The sequence below is a fragment of the Pelodiscus sinensis genome, chromosome 20, assembly GCF_049634645.1.
Source record: "Pelodiscus sinensis isolate JC-2024 chromosome 20, ASM4963464v1, whole genome shotgun sequence".
NCBI lineage: Eukaryota > Metazoa > Chordata > Testudines > Trionychidae > Pelodiscus > Pelodiscus sinensis.
In genome coordinates, this window is record NC_134730.1 from 11,051,955 (window position 1) to 11,069,444 (window position 17,490).

General features: G+C 45.0%; 1 protein-coding gene across 1 annotated transcript in view; it reads left to right on the forward strand.

Moving 5' to 3' along the window:
- The window catches only part of FBF1 (Fas binding factor 1), a 62,013-nt gene that overhangs the window by 5,323 nt on the left and 39,200 nt on the right, over positions 1-17,490 (forward strand). The window contains exons 6-19 of the mRNA XM_075904265.1: positions 255-315; positions 1,452-1,502; positions 2,491-2,635; positions 3,823-3,906; positions 5,604-5,723; positions 6,479-6,632; positions 7,660-7,793; positions 9,131-9,233; positions 9,347-9,790; positions 11,034-11,111; positions 12,454-12,548; positions 15,081-15,130; positions 16,707-16,754; positions 16,885-17,040. Of these exons, the coding sequence (XP_075760380.1) occupies positions 255-315; positions 1,452-1,502; positions 2,491-2,635; positions 3,823-3,906; positions 5,604-5,723; positions 6,479-6,632; positions 7,660-7,793; positions 9,131-9,233; positions 9,347-9,790; positions 11,034-11,111; positions 12,454-12,548; positions 15,081-15,130; positions 16,707-16,754; positions 16,885-17,040 (1,723 nt within the window). The remainder of the gene's footprint in view (positions 1-254; positions 316-1,451; positions 1,503-2,490; positions 2,636-3,822; positions 3,907-5,603; positions 5,724-6,478; positions 6,633-7,659; positions 7,794-9,130; positions 9,234-9,346; positions 9,791-11,033; positions 11,112-12,453; positions 12,549-15,080; positions 15,131-16,706; positions 16,755-16,884; positions 17,041-17,490) is intronic.

Genomic DNA, 17,490 nt, shown 5'->3' on the forward strand with positions numbered 1-17,490 from the left:
TGCAGGTATTACTGAAGACAGTGCCTAGCTCAGTCTGAAGAAATAGCCATCCTAGCACTAGCATAACTATGTAATCTCCTTGAGTAAGGGTCAGAATAACACCCTCACTGCAGGGACATCTCCCAGTCTTCTCCAACTGAGAGCGAGACATGTTCCACCCTTGGACTGCAGACAGCCTCCCACCTGGCCTCCTTTCTTGGGAAATTGTACGGCAAGTAGCAGTGTAGTTCCTAATCCTCCTGCTTCTGTGTCAGGTCCATTTTGGAAGGTGGTGTCTTCAGCAAGATGGCTGCTGAGGAAGATGCAGGAGCAGAGGTAAACTAAGGCCTGGGTGGGCTGAGGTGGATTATGTGAGTCAGGAGAGGTTCCTACTGAACACACAGAAATTCAGCCCTGCTGTAATTTCACTGAAGCCAGCAGAGATTCATTTAATTCTAACAGTCTCATAGATGGAAGATCTTATTTGGATGTCCCTCTAGTAAAGATTCCCAAACTTTTCGGCATCATGCCTCCTTTTTGATTTTTGAAAAGCCCTCGCCTCCCTGCCCCCAAAAATAGTAGCAAAACTTGTTGACCAAAAAAAAAAGGAACTGACCAGGGCAGCAAAACTTGATGGGGACAGGGGCTGGGTCGCCTCGTGCTCCCCCTGGAATTTCTTCACACAGACACACACACACACCCCGGGGGGGCACGCCCCCCTGCTGGGAACCCATGTAGCGTAGTTGTTGTAAAATGGATGCTTGCATAGATGGTGAGAGAATGAGAAGAAAACATCCTAGTTGGTGCAGAGCATTGGTGAGGAGACTTATTTTGTTTGCTGGGTGTTAATTGCAATACCATCAATGTTTCTCTTTCTGGTGATAAAGCAAAAATCAAGACTTTCTTCCTAGAATAGTGGCACTTCCACCAATCACAGCCAGATTTCAGCTAAAAAGCAAAGTTCCTTGGTTGAAGGGTTTTTCAAACAGACATTTTCCCAGTGGATTGAAAAATACCCACGCCTGAGAAGACATCCAAAGCATTTTACAAACAGGACTGAAATAGGCCTCATAGCACTGTGAAGAACTGTGTGTGATTTTTGCCCCCGTGTGACACATGAGGAAAGCTCAGGTGCAGAGAGATTAAGTGACTGGCCCAGGATCACAGGGAATCAGTGACAGAGTCAGGAATGGAACGCAGAAGTCATGACTCCTGGGGTCCTGATCTAGTTTCTGGTCGTTTATATGAGATGCAAACAGGAGGGCGTGTTTGATTTACTTGCTGGGTCGTTTCCCTTTGGACAAGATATAGAATAAATGGCATTTAACAAAGTGTGTCAAGGCAATTGACAATGTGTAAGCAAAATAAAAACATGCCTTTTCTGTGCATTGGGCTTTCTTGAGCCTCCTCTGATGCTACATGCTTCTGCCTGCATGCTACTGTAATCTCATTTCTCCTTACTGTGCATGCAGGGATCTGACCTCTCAGATGTAGACCCACAAGCTTTGCTGGAGACCCTGAAGGTAAGCGAATGAAATATCACTGGTCTCTGAAGTGCACTGACTGAGGCTGTGACATGCTAGAACTAACCTCAGACTTGTCTTTCTTGGGATATGTCTACACTGCAGTGAAAGGGGAGACTGTAGCACATGTAGATGTACCCAGACTAGCTCTAATCTAGCTAGCTAACAGCTTGTGTACATACATTGAAACCCAGAAAGGCTTATACAGTCCTTGCTGCTACCTGTGCCCCCACCACTTCACTGTTCTTGTTACGCATGCTGGCTGGGTCAAAGCTAACTTGGGTGTGAGTGTCTATGCTGTAGTCACATCTCTGATTGCTGGATAGACCTGCCCTTGGTCTGGATCCTGGTTTCTTTTAACCAGTGTTTAACTGTAACCTCTTCCTCCAATAGCTTTTCTTCACAGAAACCCATGCTGAGTCCTCGTTTGCTATGAGCTCTTTAGATCAGTGCTCTGAGACGTGGCAATGAACTTTGTGTATGCAAAAGGCTTATAGCATCAGGCCTCAGTTTATCTTTTTCCCCTTTAAAAATTTCCAAGCCACACCTAGTTAAAAACCTTCCCACTGGCAAGTATTGGAAAATAGGGAGGCCAGGACATTTCCTGGAGTTGACATATGCTTTGCCACTCCCTGTAGCCACCCACGGTGAACAGTGCAGGTTGGGCAGGTATAGGGCCCTGAACTGGAGGTCTGCTCCCTATGCTTCCCTGGTAAGTGATTAGTCTAGAGCTGGATTGAGAGCCAGGTTTGGGATGAAGGGCCACTGGCTATGGTGTAGGTAAATCCTTCTAGAGCAGCCAACTTGGCCCAGAGAACACCAGGCCAGGCCAGCAGATAAGAGAGGTTTCCGCCCATGTTTAGTTTATGTGTCCATGTTCACGTGTTCAGGACTATCATGTCAAAACAAAACTCTCTCTGCATGCTCTGCTGTCTGAGCGCTAGGGCATCAACTCGGTTCACATGCTGCCATGTATGTTCTTTTCCAGGATATGGATGACATGGAGGCTGATCTCCTAGGCATAAAGAAGTCGAGCTCTGGGGCTGGGAAGACAACAGCAAAGGGATCAGAGAAACTTGACTCCCAAGGAGTCCAAGCAAAACCTGCAGGGAAACTAACAACTGCTGAGAGAGGTGTGTGATGGGCTAGCCCTCTGCTAGTGCTTCCTTTATACTCAGCCTGACTCATTTTAAAAGGACTTTGAATAAAGCTTTTGCATTCTGGGGCTTTAAATAGTTGATTCTAGGATATGCTCAGGAACAGGGACTTTCCTATGACCAAAGCTGGATTTTTGTCTGTTTTACACCGGCACCGAGGCCTTAAAATATGATCAGTGGCTCATATTTGTGAACATTTAAAATATAGTTTTGGGATGTGTTTGTACAGTGCCTACCATGGGGGATGGGTGCCTGGGCCATGGCTGCTCAGCAATATTATAACAAAAAAGTGACAATTCCCTACCTAGACCCTTCCTGTGCTGCTCACTTACATACCATGAAACTGGGGGCACCCAAACTTTGCCCAGCCAAAGGCCATGCAGTCTTCTGTCCAGAGGCTTCCTGTCCTGCACCTTATTCTCATGACACTGCAGCTGTTATCCTCTTCAGAAGCCAGTGCGACTCCATGTGAACATGTCCTAGTAGAGTAGGCCGTTCTCTCTGATCCAATCAGACAGGCTGCCCAGGTGGAATGGAGCACGGCTCTCTGGGACCTGTAGACCGTGGCACTGTACACGTGCATTCATGATGAAAGTGGCTCTTTATCACATTGTAGCACCACAGGTGGCATTAGCCAGGCCTGGAACCACTCCTCATAAAGCTACATGGACAGTGATATCCAGCCTCTTATGGCTGGGCTGCTCCCAAACAGAGTCTGTTTCAAATTGATGTGACATGGGTCCCCTTCGAGCAGTATGGCTGCTGACTACTGTAGAAGAGAGTGGGAAGCATGAATTATAATGAGAGACAAACTGGAGTTGCAGAATTCAGACCCATAGTAAAATGTTACCCAAATTGGTGGCCAGGTTTTTGGCCTCACTGGTTATAAAGGGGCCATTTACAAAGTAAGGATCAGGATCAGAACCCCACCAGAGGGGAGATTTTGGTGGGAGGAGCAGTCTCCTAAGCTGTTCCAAGCCTTGAACTGTACCTTAATGTATGTGCTCTCAGGTTGCTGCAGAGAGTAAAATAGGTTCCCCGGCTGGAAATGTTAACCCTGTATTGATTCTGGATAGATTATTTTTGCCATATGGGGGTGAGCATGGAAAGTACAAGGGTTTTGCCTGTCTGTCTTCAAACCGTCCGTGTGATGGATTTTGTAGGGGAATCTGCCACTGGAAATGAAAAGAAACCTCTCTCCACACCCACCACCCTGCAGCGGCAGTACAGGAAGTTTTCTTTCAAAGGTAGGACTTGGGTGGATACACTTATGCACACTCAGCTCTCACTGCTTAAATCTTGAATGGGAAACTAGTAGATCTTCATCTCCTTTAAGGATAAGTTTGCTGGAAAAGTTGATGGGTAATATGGTGCAGACCTTTCACGTCTAGATCACCAGTCTAAACCTCCTCCAGCTCAAAGTATCGCAAGGGGGACCTGTGTGGAATGAGTTGCTGATCTTCTGCTGTGGGTTCTAATGCATCTATAGCACAAAAATAATAACCAGGACTGGTAATCTGATCTGGTAGAGAATCCAAGGACCACATGAGCCATGAACACCGAGTACCTCCTTGTGCCCGATCATGTTCTATACAGGTCAGAGTTGAGGCAAAATGGGGCAATGTGGGAATCCAAAACAGCTGTGCATGTCCTCGAGGCACCACTCTCCAGCATTAAAATCTTGCTGCCAAATGTTTCTGAGGGAGAACATATGGTGGAAAATACCCTACAACTGTTTTCCATGGTAACACACACACAAAAACATGCCATAGAGATAAAGGAATGTGGGGGTGTGACTTTGAATTCAGTTCTTTCTTCTTCCTTTTACTTTCTTCTCTTCCATTTCTCTTTACTCAACTGGTGACAAAGATGAGCCTAAAAAGCAACCACATAGGAGAATAGGAATTCTGGTTTTAAAAAAATCCTGTAGTGGGGTGTGTGGGTGGGTTCTGGTCTTCGGATAGGACTCCTGAGTGTGCTGTATTTAGGGTTATATTGTCACATGCCTTTTTAAATGGTGACCTCTATAACACACTGAGTAATTTGTATAGAAAGTTTTACAGAAGTATAGTGCTTGATGAGCATTGATCGTTTAAACTCCCCTTCCCCAAGTTAGACTGATATTATACCAGATGTATTGACAGTGAAACTGAGGTATAGAAGCCTAAGCTCACAGTCCTGGAAATAGAATCCACATCTTCTGGTTTTCTAGTCCCATTCTTTAACCAGGAGCCTATGCTCCCTGTTCTAGGGTCTACTGAAATCAGTGGAAAGAATCCCAGTGACTTCACTGGGCTTTGGATCAGACCAATAGACAGCTGTCTGTGGCTCTGAGATAGTGTGAGAATTGGTCGTCTCATTGCATTTTAATACCTGGACAGTGCAAGTGCTAGGAGAGGACCAGATCTTAAGCGATGTCAACCCTATAAATGATCCCTTATGGGAAAAACACTGGATAGAAAATCATGAATATGTACAAATTTAGACACTGGAGGTTACCCAAATCCAGAGAGATTCAAGTGTAAATGGTTCCTGGCAGAATCTGTATTCACAGCTCTGTTTTATCTCCAATGGAAGCTGCCATCCAAAGAATAGGCATTTTTAGAACATCCAAATTCTCATGGCATCAACAGTGAGGTCATAGGAAAGATCCAAGATTGTATGGCAAAAATAGTCTAAACTGTCTTTCCCAATGAAAATATAGCTCAACCTGCAACTCCAGGTATCCCTATGAGGAATTTGCTCTTAAGCACCAATACAAACACAAAGATTCACTGAATATTGCCAGTGACTCCCAACAGGAGCAAGATCTGGCTCATACAGAACCCCCAGTTAGAGATGATGGTCTTGATATTTAGCTCTTAACAGATTGTCTTCTTGGAGCTGGACTGTTTCCAAATCCCAATTGTTGTTTCCCCTTTTATTCCCCTGGGCTGATTGCTAGATTTAGATGATCCTTTGGCAGGGCTTTTATCTGATGAGGAGGAAGATGCTGCTAAGAAGTTGCCTTCAACAGGCACCAAAAGTAGCCCTGAAAGACATACTGGACCAGCCAAAGAGAAAGGTATGTGGTCATGCTAGAATTATACTCCCTGAACTGAACATGTTTCGGGCTGTTCTGTTGTTTGCTTCAGTAGTGTGAACATTCTGCTTTCCCCACCTCTTTCATCAATGATGTGTCAGTTGTATTGGGACTCCTGGCTATCAGGCATTCTCACTGTCAACAGTGCAGACACTGGAATAATGACCTGACCTTTTGCCTCTGTGGACTTGGGACTAATTTCTAACTTTAGTCTCATCCCAGTGGATTTTTAATCAAGGAATATTTGGTACCTCTGAGGTGGCTCAGGACAGGTCAATCCTGGAGGTAGAATGGTTGGACCAGAGGGGAACATCCAAAACTTGGATAGCGGGAATGCTGCAATTCAGGGCTGAGATGAGAGAGTGGAACCAAAGTCTGGAAAAGCCAGGACTGCTGCAGGTCTGAGATGAGTGGGCAGAGCTGGGAGCAGACTGGGTTAGCAGGAGTCCTGCAGAGCAGGGTAGAGAGCCTGTAATATCCCCAGTGCTAACGAGTGCTAAAAAATCTCTCCTTGTTAATGGTCACCAAATTCATCAAACGATGCAATTAAAAATACAGCGTGTGTGCAGCAAAGCAGCGCAGTGATGCTTTGTTGCTTCCCATGCTTTGAAGTTTGGCTGCAAAAGAACCATTTACAGGTGATTGTGTGAAAGATCCTGATGGGTACCATACATTGTTTAAACTAGTGCTGTAAAGTGAGTGGTCTCTGCTAAGGAAAATCTTCATTCTATTCACAGGGATGTCTCTCTCGTCGGCCCCTGGCCACACTGTCACCCCCATGCGGAGGAGGGAAGAGTTGACATTTGAAGATGATGGGGATGACCTGATGGATGCGCTGGGGTTTGGACAGAGTCCGAGGGGCGAGCTGAAGCAAGAGAGGAAGGGAGAGGAGTAAGGAGTTGCTAGGAAATAAAAGGTTGCAGAAATAAAGTACAGAATGACTCATGAGATAGTCTCACTGGATTTCAGTCATTAAGTGCCTTGGATTGAGAAGAAGCAGAAGAGGATTACAAGTCCTCTGTTACTCTACATCTGTATGACCATGGAAGGCATGAATCACCTGAGCTGAATCACTGCTGTGACTATTCTATATCACTAGAATGGTCTCAAAGGCTGGGTCTGCTCTTAAAAATTAGATCGACCTAGCAGTGTCACTCAGGGCTGTGAAGAATTTTGCCCTGAGCACTGTGGTTAGGTTGACCTAACCCCTCCTAGACCTAGACCTAGTTACTGCCTTTTAAGCTACTTTAATGGCAAATCCCTTCCCCCAGTGTAGGAAGCATCTGTGCTCAAGCAATGTAGTGACAGCACTACAAGTGCCGTTGTGGCTCTTGTCATGCAGATGTGACCAAAGCCCTCGACAAAGTGGGACTGGACAAGGAGGGGCACAGTACAGAAGTTCTGATCAGTCCCACAGTGTAGCTGGACAGATCTACTAAAACAATCAGTGATGAAACTTTAACTTTGATCCCATTTCAACTGTGGTGATCGTTAATTATTTGCTTTGCGATCGCGCCTGGGAACCTCACTCCTGATGGCCTCGAATCCCACTGTGCCAGCACAGAAGGATAGTCCCTGCCCCAAAGAACTTCTGGTATAAGTAATACCCTGTGGAGATGCGCAGGAGCAGTTTTTACCCTTTAGAGCCATTGTTTAGGCAAGCTGGGTGCGGAGTCATTCAGGCTGTCTTGCAATGGGTCAGCCTTGGAAATATTTCCTTGCAACTATAAGGGCTATATAGGTATTCAAAAAATCAGAAGCAGGTCAGATTTGTACAGAGAAGTGCTAGAGAGTCATGCCAGCTGCTCCCACACCAGCTCCTGAGTGAGCCTTGTTTGCCTGCAGAGAGAGACAGACAGCCCTTCAGTGATTTCCACCCCTGGACTAGTGACTTGTAACTCTTTCTGCTCTCTGGCAGGCAAGAGCCCCGCCCTGCCCGCACCAAGCTGGATGAGTTGTTGGGAAGTGGGACCACAGCCAAACTCTTGGAGCGACCGGCCACAGGAGAACGCAAGGAGTTCAAACTGGATAAAAAGTACCAACAACAGACCAGTGAGTAAGACCAGAAGCTCTTGCTGGTTTAGCAACATTGTGGGGGATGACAGTTTTTTGCAGCATTGCTATACTGGTAGAAGCCCTAGTATAGACATAGCTATACCAGCATAAAAGGGAAAACAGTATGAGCTATTCCAATAAAAGCACTTTCATGAATGTATGTTTGCATTCACACTGGGAGGGTGTGACCTTCCCAGAGTGCAATCCAATGAATAGCTGTGTCACTCCTACGCTCTTACCTGGAGTGCTTGTCATATTGCTTTGCTGCTCTTGCCTCCAGTCTGGAGTGCTCATCGGCATGTAAGTTCCTCCCAGCTATGTCTGTGAGCTGCAGCCAGACAGCCGCACCTTGACTCATATCAGGCTTGGGTGTAGTACAGGGTGATCTCAAGTCTCCTAGTCTTCAATTTTGCCCCAGAAATGTATGTCCTGTGCTGCCAGCCATCTCCTGAACAATATAAGTTAGTTAAGATTTTGAATAATAAGCTGGGGTATTATCTTTTAGTTCTTCTGTCACTTCTATTTAAACACGCTGGCTTAGATTAAACAGTAAAACAAATGTATTATTAACTACCAAGAGAGAGATTTTAAGTGAATACAAGTCATGAGCCATAACATTCAGAAATGAAAAATAAAGATAAAATGGGATGAGTACCTAACTGAACAGCCTATGTTAAATTTAAAACAAAGTGTTTCTCACCGCATGCTCGCAACAGTCTTATTAGCCAAACTTCTTAGGTCAGCACCTCTTCTTTCGTTTAAGGGCTGCTTCCTTTGTCCCTTCTCTTGTGATGAACTTATGAACAGAGAGGAGAGAGTACCTGTGGATGCTTTTTCTTTCTTTCATAGCGTCAGTCCCCCTCTTAGAAAACATTTCCAACTGAGAGTCAGTGTTTATCTGTAAGGATACTCCCTACTGGTTTTCCCCACTTGTTTGAATTCCCTTTGTCTCTCTTCCTGCTTGATGCCTGTTTACTGCCTAAATGCTAACCTCAGTTTGGAAATGTGTTAATACCATGTTACAGGAAAATCTGATAACTTAATATACAATGTTGCTATGCCTATTTTATCAAGACAATATTGACCTGCAAATTGAGTTTTCAAATTATACCTTACAAGACAACAAAGACGATTACCAGAGTGAGGGTTATGTTCTCTCACAGAGTGTTTTTCAGCATAGAAATACCAGTATAGCTAGACCAGCCAACTTTTCTAGCATAGGCAGGGCCTAAGCTAATTGCAGTCAAACACCCATATGAAATTACAAAAGTGAGAACATGTGAGTGTGTGCTTGCCGGTTTGGGTCTTCCTTTGGTTTCCACTTGTCTAAACAGATAAGGAAGACATTTGGGACAATGAGGATTTCACCTTTGGTGCCTACCAGCCCACCCTGGCCTCCACCCCCGAGGGCCGACAGTCAAGGCGACAGTCTGTCAGGTGTGTGTACATATATAATATCTGCTGCACTAACCACTGGGTGTGCTGCCTCAAAACCAGGAACTGCCAAAGTCCCAGCGCTCTCCTGTTTGTGTCTCTCTTCCCCATTGCAGGTTTTCAGCAGAAAATATCAATGAACTTAAAATGGACCAACGATCCAAACCGACCACTCCAGCTAACACGAGCCCCATGCGAGGCAGTAAGACTGGCGCTGACTGGCTGGGCTTGAAAGATGAGGACTTTATCGACTTGGAGCCTCCATCTTCAGCCAGAGATGCCACCAAAGATAGTTCTGCAGCAACCCCTTTGAATACACCATTCAGCCCCCCAGCCACCAGGCGGCCCAGCCCAGCTAGCCAGCTCCTTCCTAGGACAAAGTCAGCTGCCGAGGAAGCAGCAGCTAAACCCAGAGCGCTGGAGGAGGAGGAGGATAGCTGGCTGAGTAATGCCTTGTCTCGAAAGAAATCCCAGGTGCAAGGGAAGGTCAAGGAGAAAGGGGCTGGCCCCTCAGACTCCCTGCAACAGGACGGCAAGGTGGACCCCATCACTGTCACCAGGTAAAGACATGCTGGTGGCCTGCTTTTCAGAGGTGCAGAACTCCTGCAGCTCCCACTGGCTTCACCAGGAGTCGCTAGTGCTCAGCACCCCTGAAAATTGGGCCATTTTTAAGGATCTCACTTTAGGCAGCCAAGTGTGACTATTTTTGTGTACTTGCCCTAGCTACAGAAATAGAATCGGGATAGTAGTGTGGGGCTTTCAGGCCAATGTGTAGTCCAGCCTGTGCTGCCTTTTATTTCAGCTGCAATGAACAACATGCAAGTTGCACTTGTAACTGGGTAAACGCTTCAGTGATTGACTGCTGTAAGTCTGGCTCTGATCTAGAAGCTGCCAAGAATTCAAACCAATTCTATTTTCTGCCTTTTTCTGATTCAGTAACTCTTGCTGTTCAGTTGTAAGTTACAAGCAAACTCCCTCAACTATTTTTCAGTTATATGAGCCTAGTCACTATGGTAATGTAAGCATAAAAAAATTATTTAAAAAAAACAAGGAAATTCCCAGGCAAAATCTTTGTGAACTTAGGGTTAAAGATGAGAAAATATTGGCTATGACTTGTGCTGCCCAAAGCAGAATTGATGGCTAGAAATAGGAAGAGCCCATAGGACAAAAATGAAGTATCTTGGTAGGGTACACTCACAGTTTACTCTTGTGTGCATTTGCTCCTTCAGTCTTTGCAATTAAGGGCACATCTACTCTGCAAAATTAAGTCAACTTAAATTACATTGACATATAGCCACTGCGATAATTAAACAGTTTTGTATGTCCACTGTAGCCTGGCAGCAGTGCACATTCTCACTAGGAGTGCTTGCACCGTTCTAGGGCATGTATAGGGGAAGCCCTGCCACCCAGGGCTGACAGCTGGAACAATCTCATGTAAGCAACACAGCTTCTGCATTGACACTGTCAGACTAAGCGCTACACCTCTTGTGGAGGTGGATTTAAGTCAGCGTAGTGAGCAACTAACATTGGCAGGAACAACATTGTAGTGTAGATGTTTACAGAATTAAGTTGACTTAAACTACCTTACATTGACCTAACTCTGTAGTATAGACCAGGCCTAAGTGTTTCAAACCGAGTGAATGCTGAATATTTCCATAGCTTTTTTAGAAAGAAGAGATGGCTTTTGACTGAAGGGAAACATTTACTGTTTTGGGGTAGAGCTGATACTGGAGGATTGTGGCCCCATTACTGTCAATTTATACTAAGATTCTTTGCTCTTTCCTATACATGACTTGTTTTCAGCCAACCAGCTTCCTCTGCAAAAGAACCTCCGCAATCTGTTGTCCCAGAAGATAAATCCAGCAGGATGGAAGACTCAGGGTATGTCTTAAAAAGTACATGTTTGTTGTCAACTTTTAAAGAAAGCCAAACCATTGAACTGGTGGAAGTTACTGGCTAAGCACATGGAACCAGAGTTTGTTGAAATACTAAACTAGCTTTTGACAGCAGTGTAGCCTCTTCTGCACATGCAGAGAGAGAGCGTATTTTAGATTATTTGACAAGTTCAGTTTATTTGACAAGTTCAGTTCAATGACTAATTCACTCAGCGTTAAGAAACTTTTAACTTTGGGAGTTGAAAAAACAGAAAACTTGTTTTCTTCTTCCAGTCTATGAATAAAAAGTAGTTGTTGAGACGATGAGATCTGTTAACTGTCTAAATAATTATGGTTCCAAAATCTTGCTGGACGTGGTGACCAGAAACAATCAAATTCACAAAATACAAATACAGTGTAATACTTGCTTTGCTTAATAAATTAGAGTTTGAAATGCAAAATGTGTTGATACACTTTTTCTTACATACTCAGCACTTTTAAGGTCATTTTATTAAATTAAAATCAATGAAAATTCTGGATTTGTGCATTTATTGTTTATTTTTAATTAAATTTAAATTTCTATCCAACTAGAGCTTGATACAAATCACAAGTAAAAAATTAATGATCGTCTAATAAAGAAATGCACCATTAACAGTTTTCTACCTTAAGAAATGTGAAAATTATGACACTGAATAAATGTAAGATTAAGCTCTATAATTAATTGCTTAATTAAATGTGTACAGATATATTGCATCCTCCTGGTTAGCAGAAAGCAGCACGAAATTTAGTGTTAAGGCTATTTTTAATTGCAATTCAGTAAGCTTTAATGGTTACCAATCAATGAGAATAAATTTTTCTATAGGAAAATAACAAAACAGTACAAATGTAAAACATGATTAAAATGGATTATTGATATTAAAGTTTCCTGCTTGAGCTTAAAATAAATGGATGGTTTACATTATTTTGATTTCCTAGTTACCTATCTAAATCATTGTGATTTAAATCAGCCCACCCTCGGTAAGGGTAGGTAAGAAGAGAATTTTGTGGTGGCTTTTGAATGTTATAAATCTGTGATCTTGGTGAATAGTCAGATCGAGTACAGTATATTTTAAAGAAAAATCACCTTGATTGACAGCTCCAGCTTTTGAGCTTGGAAAATTACTCCTTTGTGACTCTTTGTGGAAGAATCTATAGGCTTGGTGGTGTACAAAACTGCTGATCGTATGTTTCTGAAACTTCTTACCATTAACCAGAAAATACCCCTTTAATCTTTTTCTTTCACCATACCCGCTACTGTGTGGCTATAATGGCATTCCCCTAGTTACTTATTTACCTAATGCATCCCACAGGTATCCTGTTCTGTGGCTAGCCACTCAGAAACAAGCCGCAACTCTTACATCTGAGTTCAGGAAAGAGGCACCTTCTGGAGACACCAGCAATGCCGGTATGTTTCACATCCCAAACCAGCCCAGCTGCTGAGGAGGAAACACATACTGGTGACATACGTAGCTAGGTGATCAGTAGCCATAGAGAGACACTGTGAAACCTTGGGGATTCCCAAGTTCTCCTCTCTCCTCCCAGATGGTGAATACAAAGTTGTCTTTTAAAGTCAAATGACCTTGGCATCATTGCCTTTGCAGATGAGATGAAAATCAGGAACAGATGGGCCTAGCAAGGCTTCCAGGCTGTGCATCAAAAAGGTTTCATTACAAAAGCTGAGAAGCCCAAGCATATTTCCTGCTCTGTCTGTAGGGACCTTAGGGCTTGCTCCCCAACTGAACGGCAGATGGAAGTGTGGCTGATCACACATTCCTATTCTCTCTGTCTCAATTCCCTTTTGTCCCTCTATCCCCCTTTCTCTTCCTCTTAGATCTATATCATGGCAGTTCCTTGTCCTACCCCCCTCCTCTGAGAGTGGACAGAGTCCTCTCCAGTTACCGACCAAGGATGCTAGTTTAGTGCCTGGCTTAACTTCTTCCCATCACATGTCTCATGTTAAAGAAGGGCCATGCTTTCCTTGACACTCTAGCAATAGGAAGGATAATTCATCCTCAGCCTTCCTCAATTGTCTGTGCCCTTCATCCTCCTCTTCCACAGTTCTCTCTCCTTGATGGACTACTTCTCCCTCCAACATTCATCCACATGCCTTTGCCACTTTGCCTCCTGGTGTTAGCCTTGTAGGTTGTCTACACAGGAATGAAAAACCCATGGCTGACTTGTGCCAGCGGACTTGGACATGTGGGGCTTGGACTGCCAAGCCAGCTCACTGCTGTGTAGACATCTGGGCTCAGGCTGACCCTGCAATGAAACGGCCCCACAGCCTGAGCCTGAGTTAGCTGGCACAGGCCAGCTGCAGGTATGTAGTTGCTGTGTAGATGTATCCTTGTTGTCCTGCCCACCTGGTCACACATCATCCAGTGCCAGGACACAGGGACATAGGCAACTGTGAGCCATTGGTACTCCTATCTCAGTGCCAGCTGTTACAGAGCACTGCCCCCTGTTGGCTTATATTTGTAACTTTTTTTTCTATGGAATATACAGTAGAACCTCAGAATTACAAACATCTCAGCAGTAGAGTATGTTCGTAACTCTGAACAAAACATGGTTCTTTCAAGAGTTTACAGCTGAGCATTGACTTAATACAGCTTTGAAACTTTACGATGCAGAAGAAAAATGTGGCTCTTAACCACCTTAATTTAAATGAAATAAGTGCAAGAAACAGTTTCCTTACCTTGTCAGATCTTTAGACTTTCTCTTTATTTTTTAGTAAACTTTCACTTTATTTTTGAACACAGTACTTTACTGTATTTCATTTTTTATCACTGCTGCTGCTGCTCAATTATGTATGTCAAGCTCCAAATGAGTTGTGGGGTTGACTGGTCAGTTTGTAATTCTGATATTTGTAACTTTGAGGTTCTGCTCTATTAAAAGAGATTGGACATTACGCAGTCTGGAAGTAGCAGACACTGGTCTCAGTGAGGTGTCAAAGAGATGACATCACAGCCAATGAGGGTGGAAGGTATTTCCTATTTGGGGGTCAGAGATGTTGGGTTGGAGCCTGGAAGGAGCACACAGTGTGATGGGCTCAAAGCAAATGCATGTGGTCAGTTGTGTGACTTAAGAGCAGCAGTGCTGACGTGGGAGCTAGATGCTGGTGAGGTGCTGGGACCCTTTCTTTTGATGCAGGGAGAGGGCTGGCACGTCCCAGAGGTAATGCAGTGGGCTTCCGCATAGAGGGTGATGTTGTCCTCTTTCCAGCTGATTCACATTCACCTGAGGTCAGTAATCTGCCTCTGAAGGGTGGGTACCATGATGAGGCTGGCCAACCAAGATGGAGTCAAGGGGATGCAGAAATGATAGCCCTTGGCTTGGTAGGTGAGAGCTGACCCTACCAGGTCTTGCACTGCATGCCTGTGTCCCTGGAAGCAAATAGTATTTCCTAGAAGTGTGGAAATTTCCTTGGGTGTCCTAGTGACTTTTTGAGGGTGGGGGGTACGGATAAAAATCAGGCCAATGCTGCGTATCTAGCACTTAACCATGTGTCAGTCCATATGCCTGGAGTAGAAATCTACCCCAGTCAGCTCCTTGGAATAATTCATTTCTGGATGCCCTGTGGGCAGGGATGCAGCAAGGGGCGAATGTGCATAAAGCATTCAAGGAGGCACTTGGGGGGTGTACGGGTTTCATTAAAGATGCATCTTTCTTTAGTGTCCAGAGGATCTTCCAGCTCCTCATGGCTCCACTCTGACCATGTGTTCTGGAGTACCTAGTCCCACTGCCTCGGTGGCTGGAGCTCTTACGACACTAAACTGTCCTACTCATGCTGAAGCAGCACACCTGTGGTTAGATATGGAAGAGCTGCATTTATATCTGTCCGGCTTCTAATGCTGCTGTTTTCACTGCTCAATATACTGAAAATGCCTAAGTCCACTGCCATGTCTGAGTGTTAAATGTGTTGAATATTCAGCTCCCTCAGCTTCTCTCCAAGGACACCCAGAAGTTCTGAGGCCTTCCACACTAACTCAGGTAGGTGTGAGATGCTACTGCGCTGATCATGGTATATTGGGGATAGTACTCCTCTAGCTGTACAGTCATTTTTCAGTGGCTGAAACACAGGAGTAGAAGTAGGAAACAGGAGTCTGGGTTCCGCTGCCCACTCTCTCACTGATTGTCTGTGCACTGTGACCTCAGACAAGGCACATTATATATATTCTCCATGCCTCAGTTTCTTCAGCAGGAGAAGGGGGAAATAACACATCCCTGCTTCCTTTCCAGGAGTCCTGTGGGGTTTAAATTAGTGTTTACAAAATGCTTTGAGGTCCTTGACTGGAAGTGCTCAGTAATACATATGGGTATGTCTACACTACCACCCTAGTTCGAACTAGGGTGGTAATGTAGTCAACCAGAGTTGCAAATGAAGCCCGGGATTTGAATTTCCCGGGCTTCATTTGCATGTTGCCAGGTGCCGCCATTTTTAAATGTCCGCTAGTTCGGACGCCGTGCCCCGTGGCTACACGCGGCATAAACTAGGTAGTTTGGAATAGGAAGCCTCGTCTGAACTACCTAGTTCGTACCGCATGTAGCCGTGGGGCACGGAGTCCGAACTAGCGGACATTTAAGAATGGCGGCGCCCGACAACATGCAAATGAAGCCTGGGAAATTCAAATCCCGGGCTTCATTTGCAACTCCGGTTGACTACATTACCACCCTAGTTCGAACTAGGGTGGTAGTGTAGACATACCCCTCATGAGTGCATTAATTAATGAGACTTTGATTCTAGCTAATTATTGGGTTTTACTTTGCCAAGTATCCTTAGGTTTGAGGTGAAAGGACTATGTATGTGAATGCATTGACAGATATTCCATCTCTAATTCTGTGGAGCTGTGTGTGTTAAACGTTTATTTTTAGCAATTTAAAGGAGAAAATTATCAAAGCTTTTAATGATGAGTGTATCCAACAGTCCTTACTTAGTTTTTAAAACCTCCCTGAAAGGCTGATGCTAGACCTTCTGGGTCCTTTTCATTTCCTGCCTTCCATTGTGGTGTGTTTGTGTGGTTTTTAACTAAAAAGAATCTTATGACTCCTGAACCCGTCTCCGTCAATAAGCCTAAGAAGGTTGGAAGTCTCCTGTTCTGTCCCAAAGGGGCAGGTCCTTCTGGAGGTTTCCTAGGGCATGTCTACACTAGGAGATTATTTCAAAATAACTTTTTGAAATAATAACTCCCGAAAGAACTATTTTGAAATAAGCTTATTCCCCAAGGAAAGCAGGAGTACAGATTTCAAATAACCAGCCTGTTACTTTGAAATAACAGGCTTGGTAGTGTGGATGCTCCACTTATTATTTTGAAATAAGGGGGGTTATTTAAAAATAACTCCCTAGCATAGACCTGAGCCTAGAGAGGTTCTCTTCTGGGAGAGAGAATCCAGATTTGCAGGGAGGAAAGCTCAGAGAAGGATTGGCAAGCCTAGAGGAGGGTCAGATCAGAATTAATGACAGCCATTGAAGGGAGGCTCTCACGCTAAGTTGAGCTAAGATTTACCCCACGGGGGTGGAGGCCTTTAAGAGGAGAAGGTGGATGAGTTTTTCTTTATTTCACTGCAGGTTGCCATGTCTGGGGCTCCTCTCCCGCAGGTTTTACTGCAGCAGCAGGTGAGGACAGAACGTGACTTTTCCAGAGGCGGATCCTGCGTCCGGCTGGGCTAACAGGGTGCTTCTGCCACTCTTCATTCTAAAAGGGCTTGTTTGTCTCCCTCTGCCCCTCCCTGCTCTCCTCTGGAAGCTCCTGCAGGCTGAGCCCCTGGCACTGAGCTTGCTGAATGCCGGCGAGAACGAGAAGAGGCTGGCAGCTTTGCAGGCACAGCTGAGGGAGAATGTGGCTGGGCACCAGGTGGAGCTGCTGAGTGCCCAGACTCGACTCACGGAGCTGGAGAGCCAGGTGAGGGGCTCAGCCTGCTGGGCTGAGGGCAGAGGCAAGATTGGTCTCTCAGTAGTCATACTAGTCTTTTCATTGGGGCCAAGCTAGGAGTGGTTGAACTGGGCTGTGATAGTAAGTTAGGAAGGAAATACCAGGGCTCCAAAAGGCAGCAGGATTACAGGTGCCAGAGACATGGTTTATGCCTGCCCAGAGGGAGGAATTGGGCAGGTAACAGAGATGGTACAGTCTGTGCAGGGTTGCAGGGAGGGAGTCTAGCCACCAAACACAACCTCAAAACTCCTGCTTTCTGTGAAGAGCTGCAGGCTGCTACCCATGACTTATCCCTGCACTAAAGGTGAACGCTGACATTTTCCATGTGCACTGTTTTGCTCTTGAGGGGGCCTGACTGCAGGCCAGCTGACATCCCCCAGGGTACAGTCTGGACTGTTGAACCACTGTGTCCCTTTAACT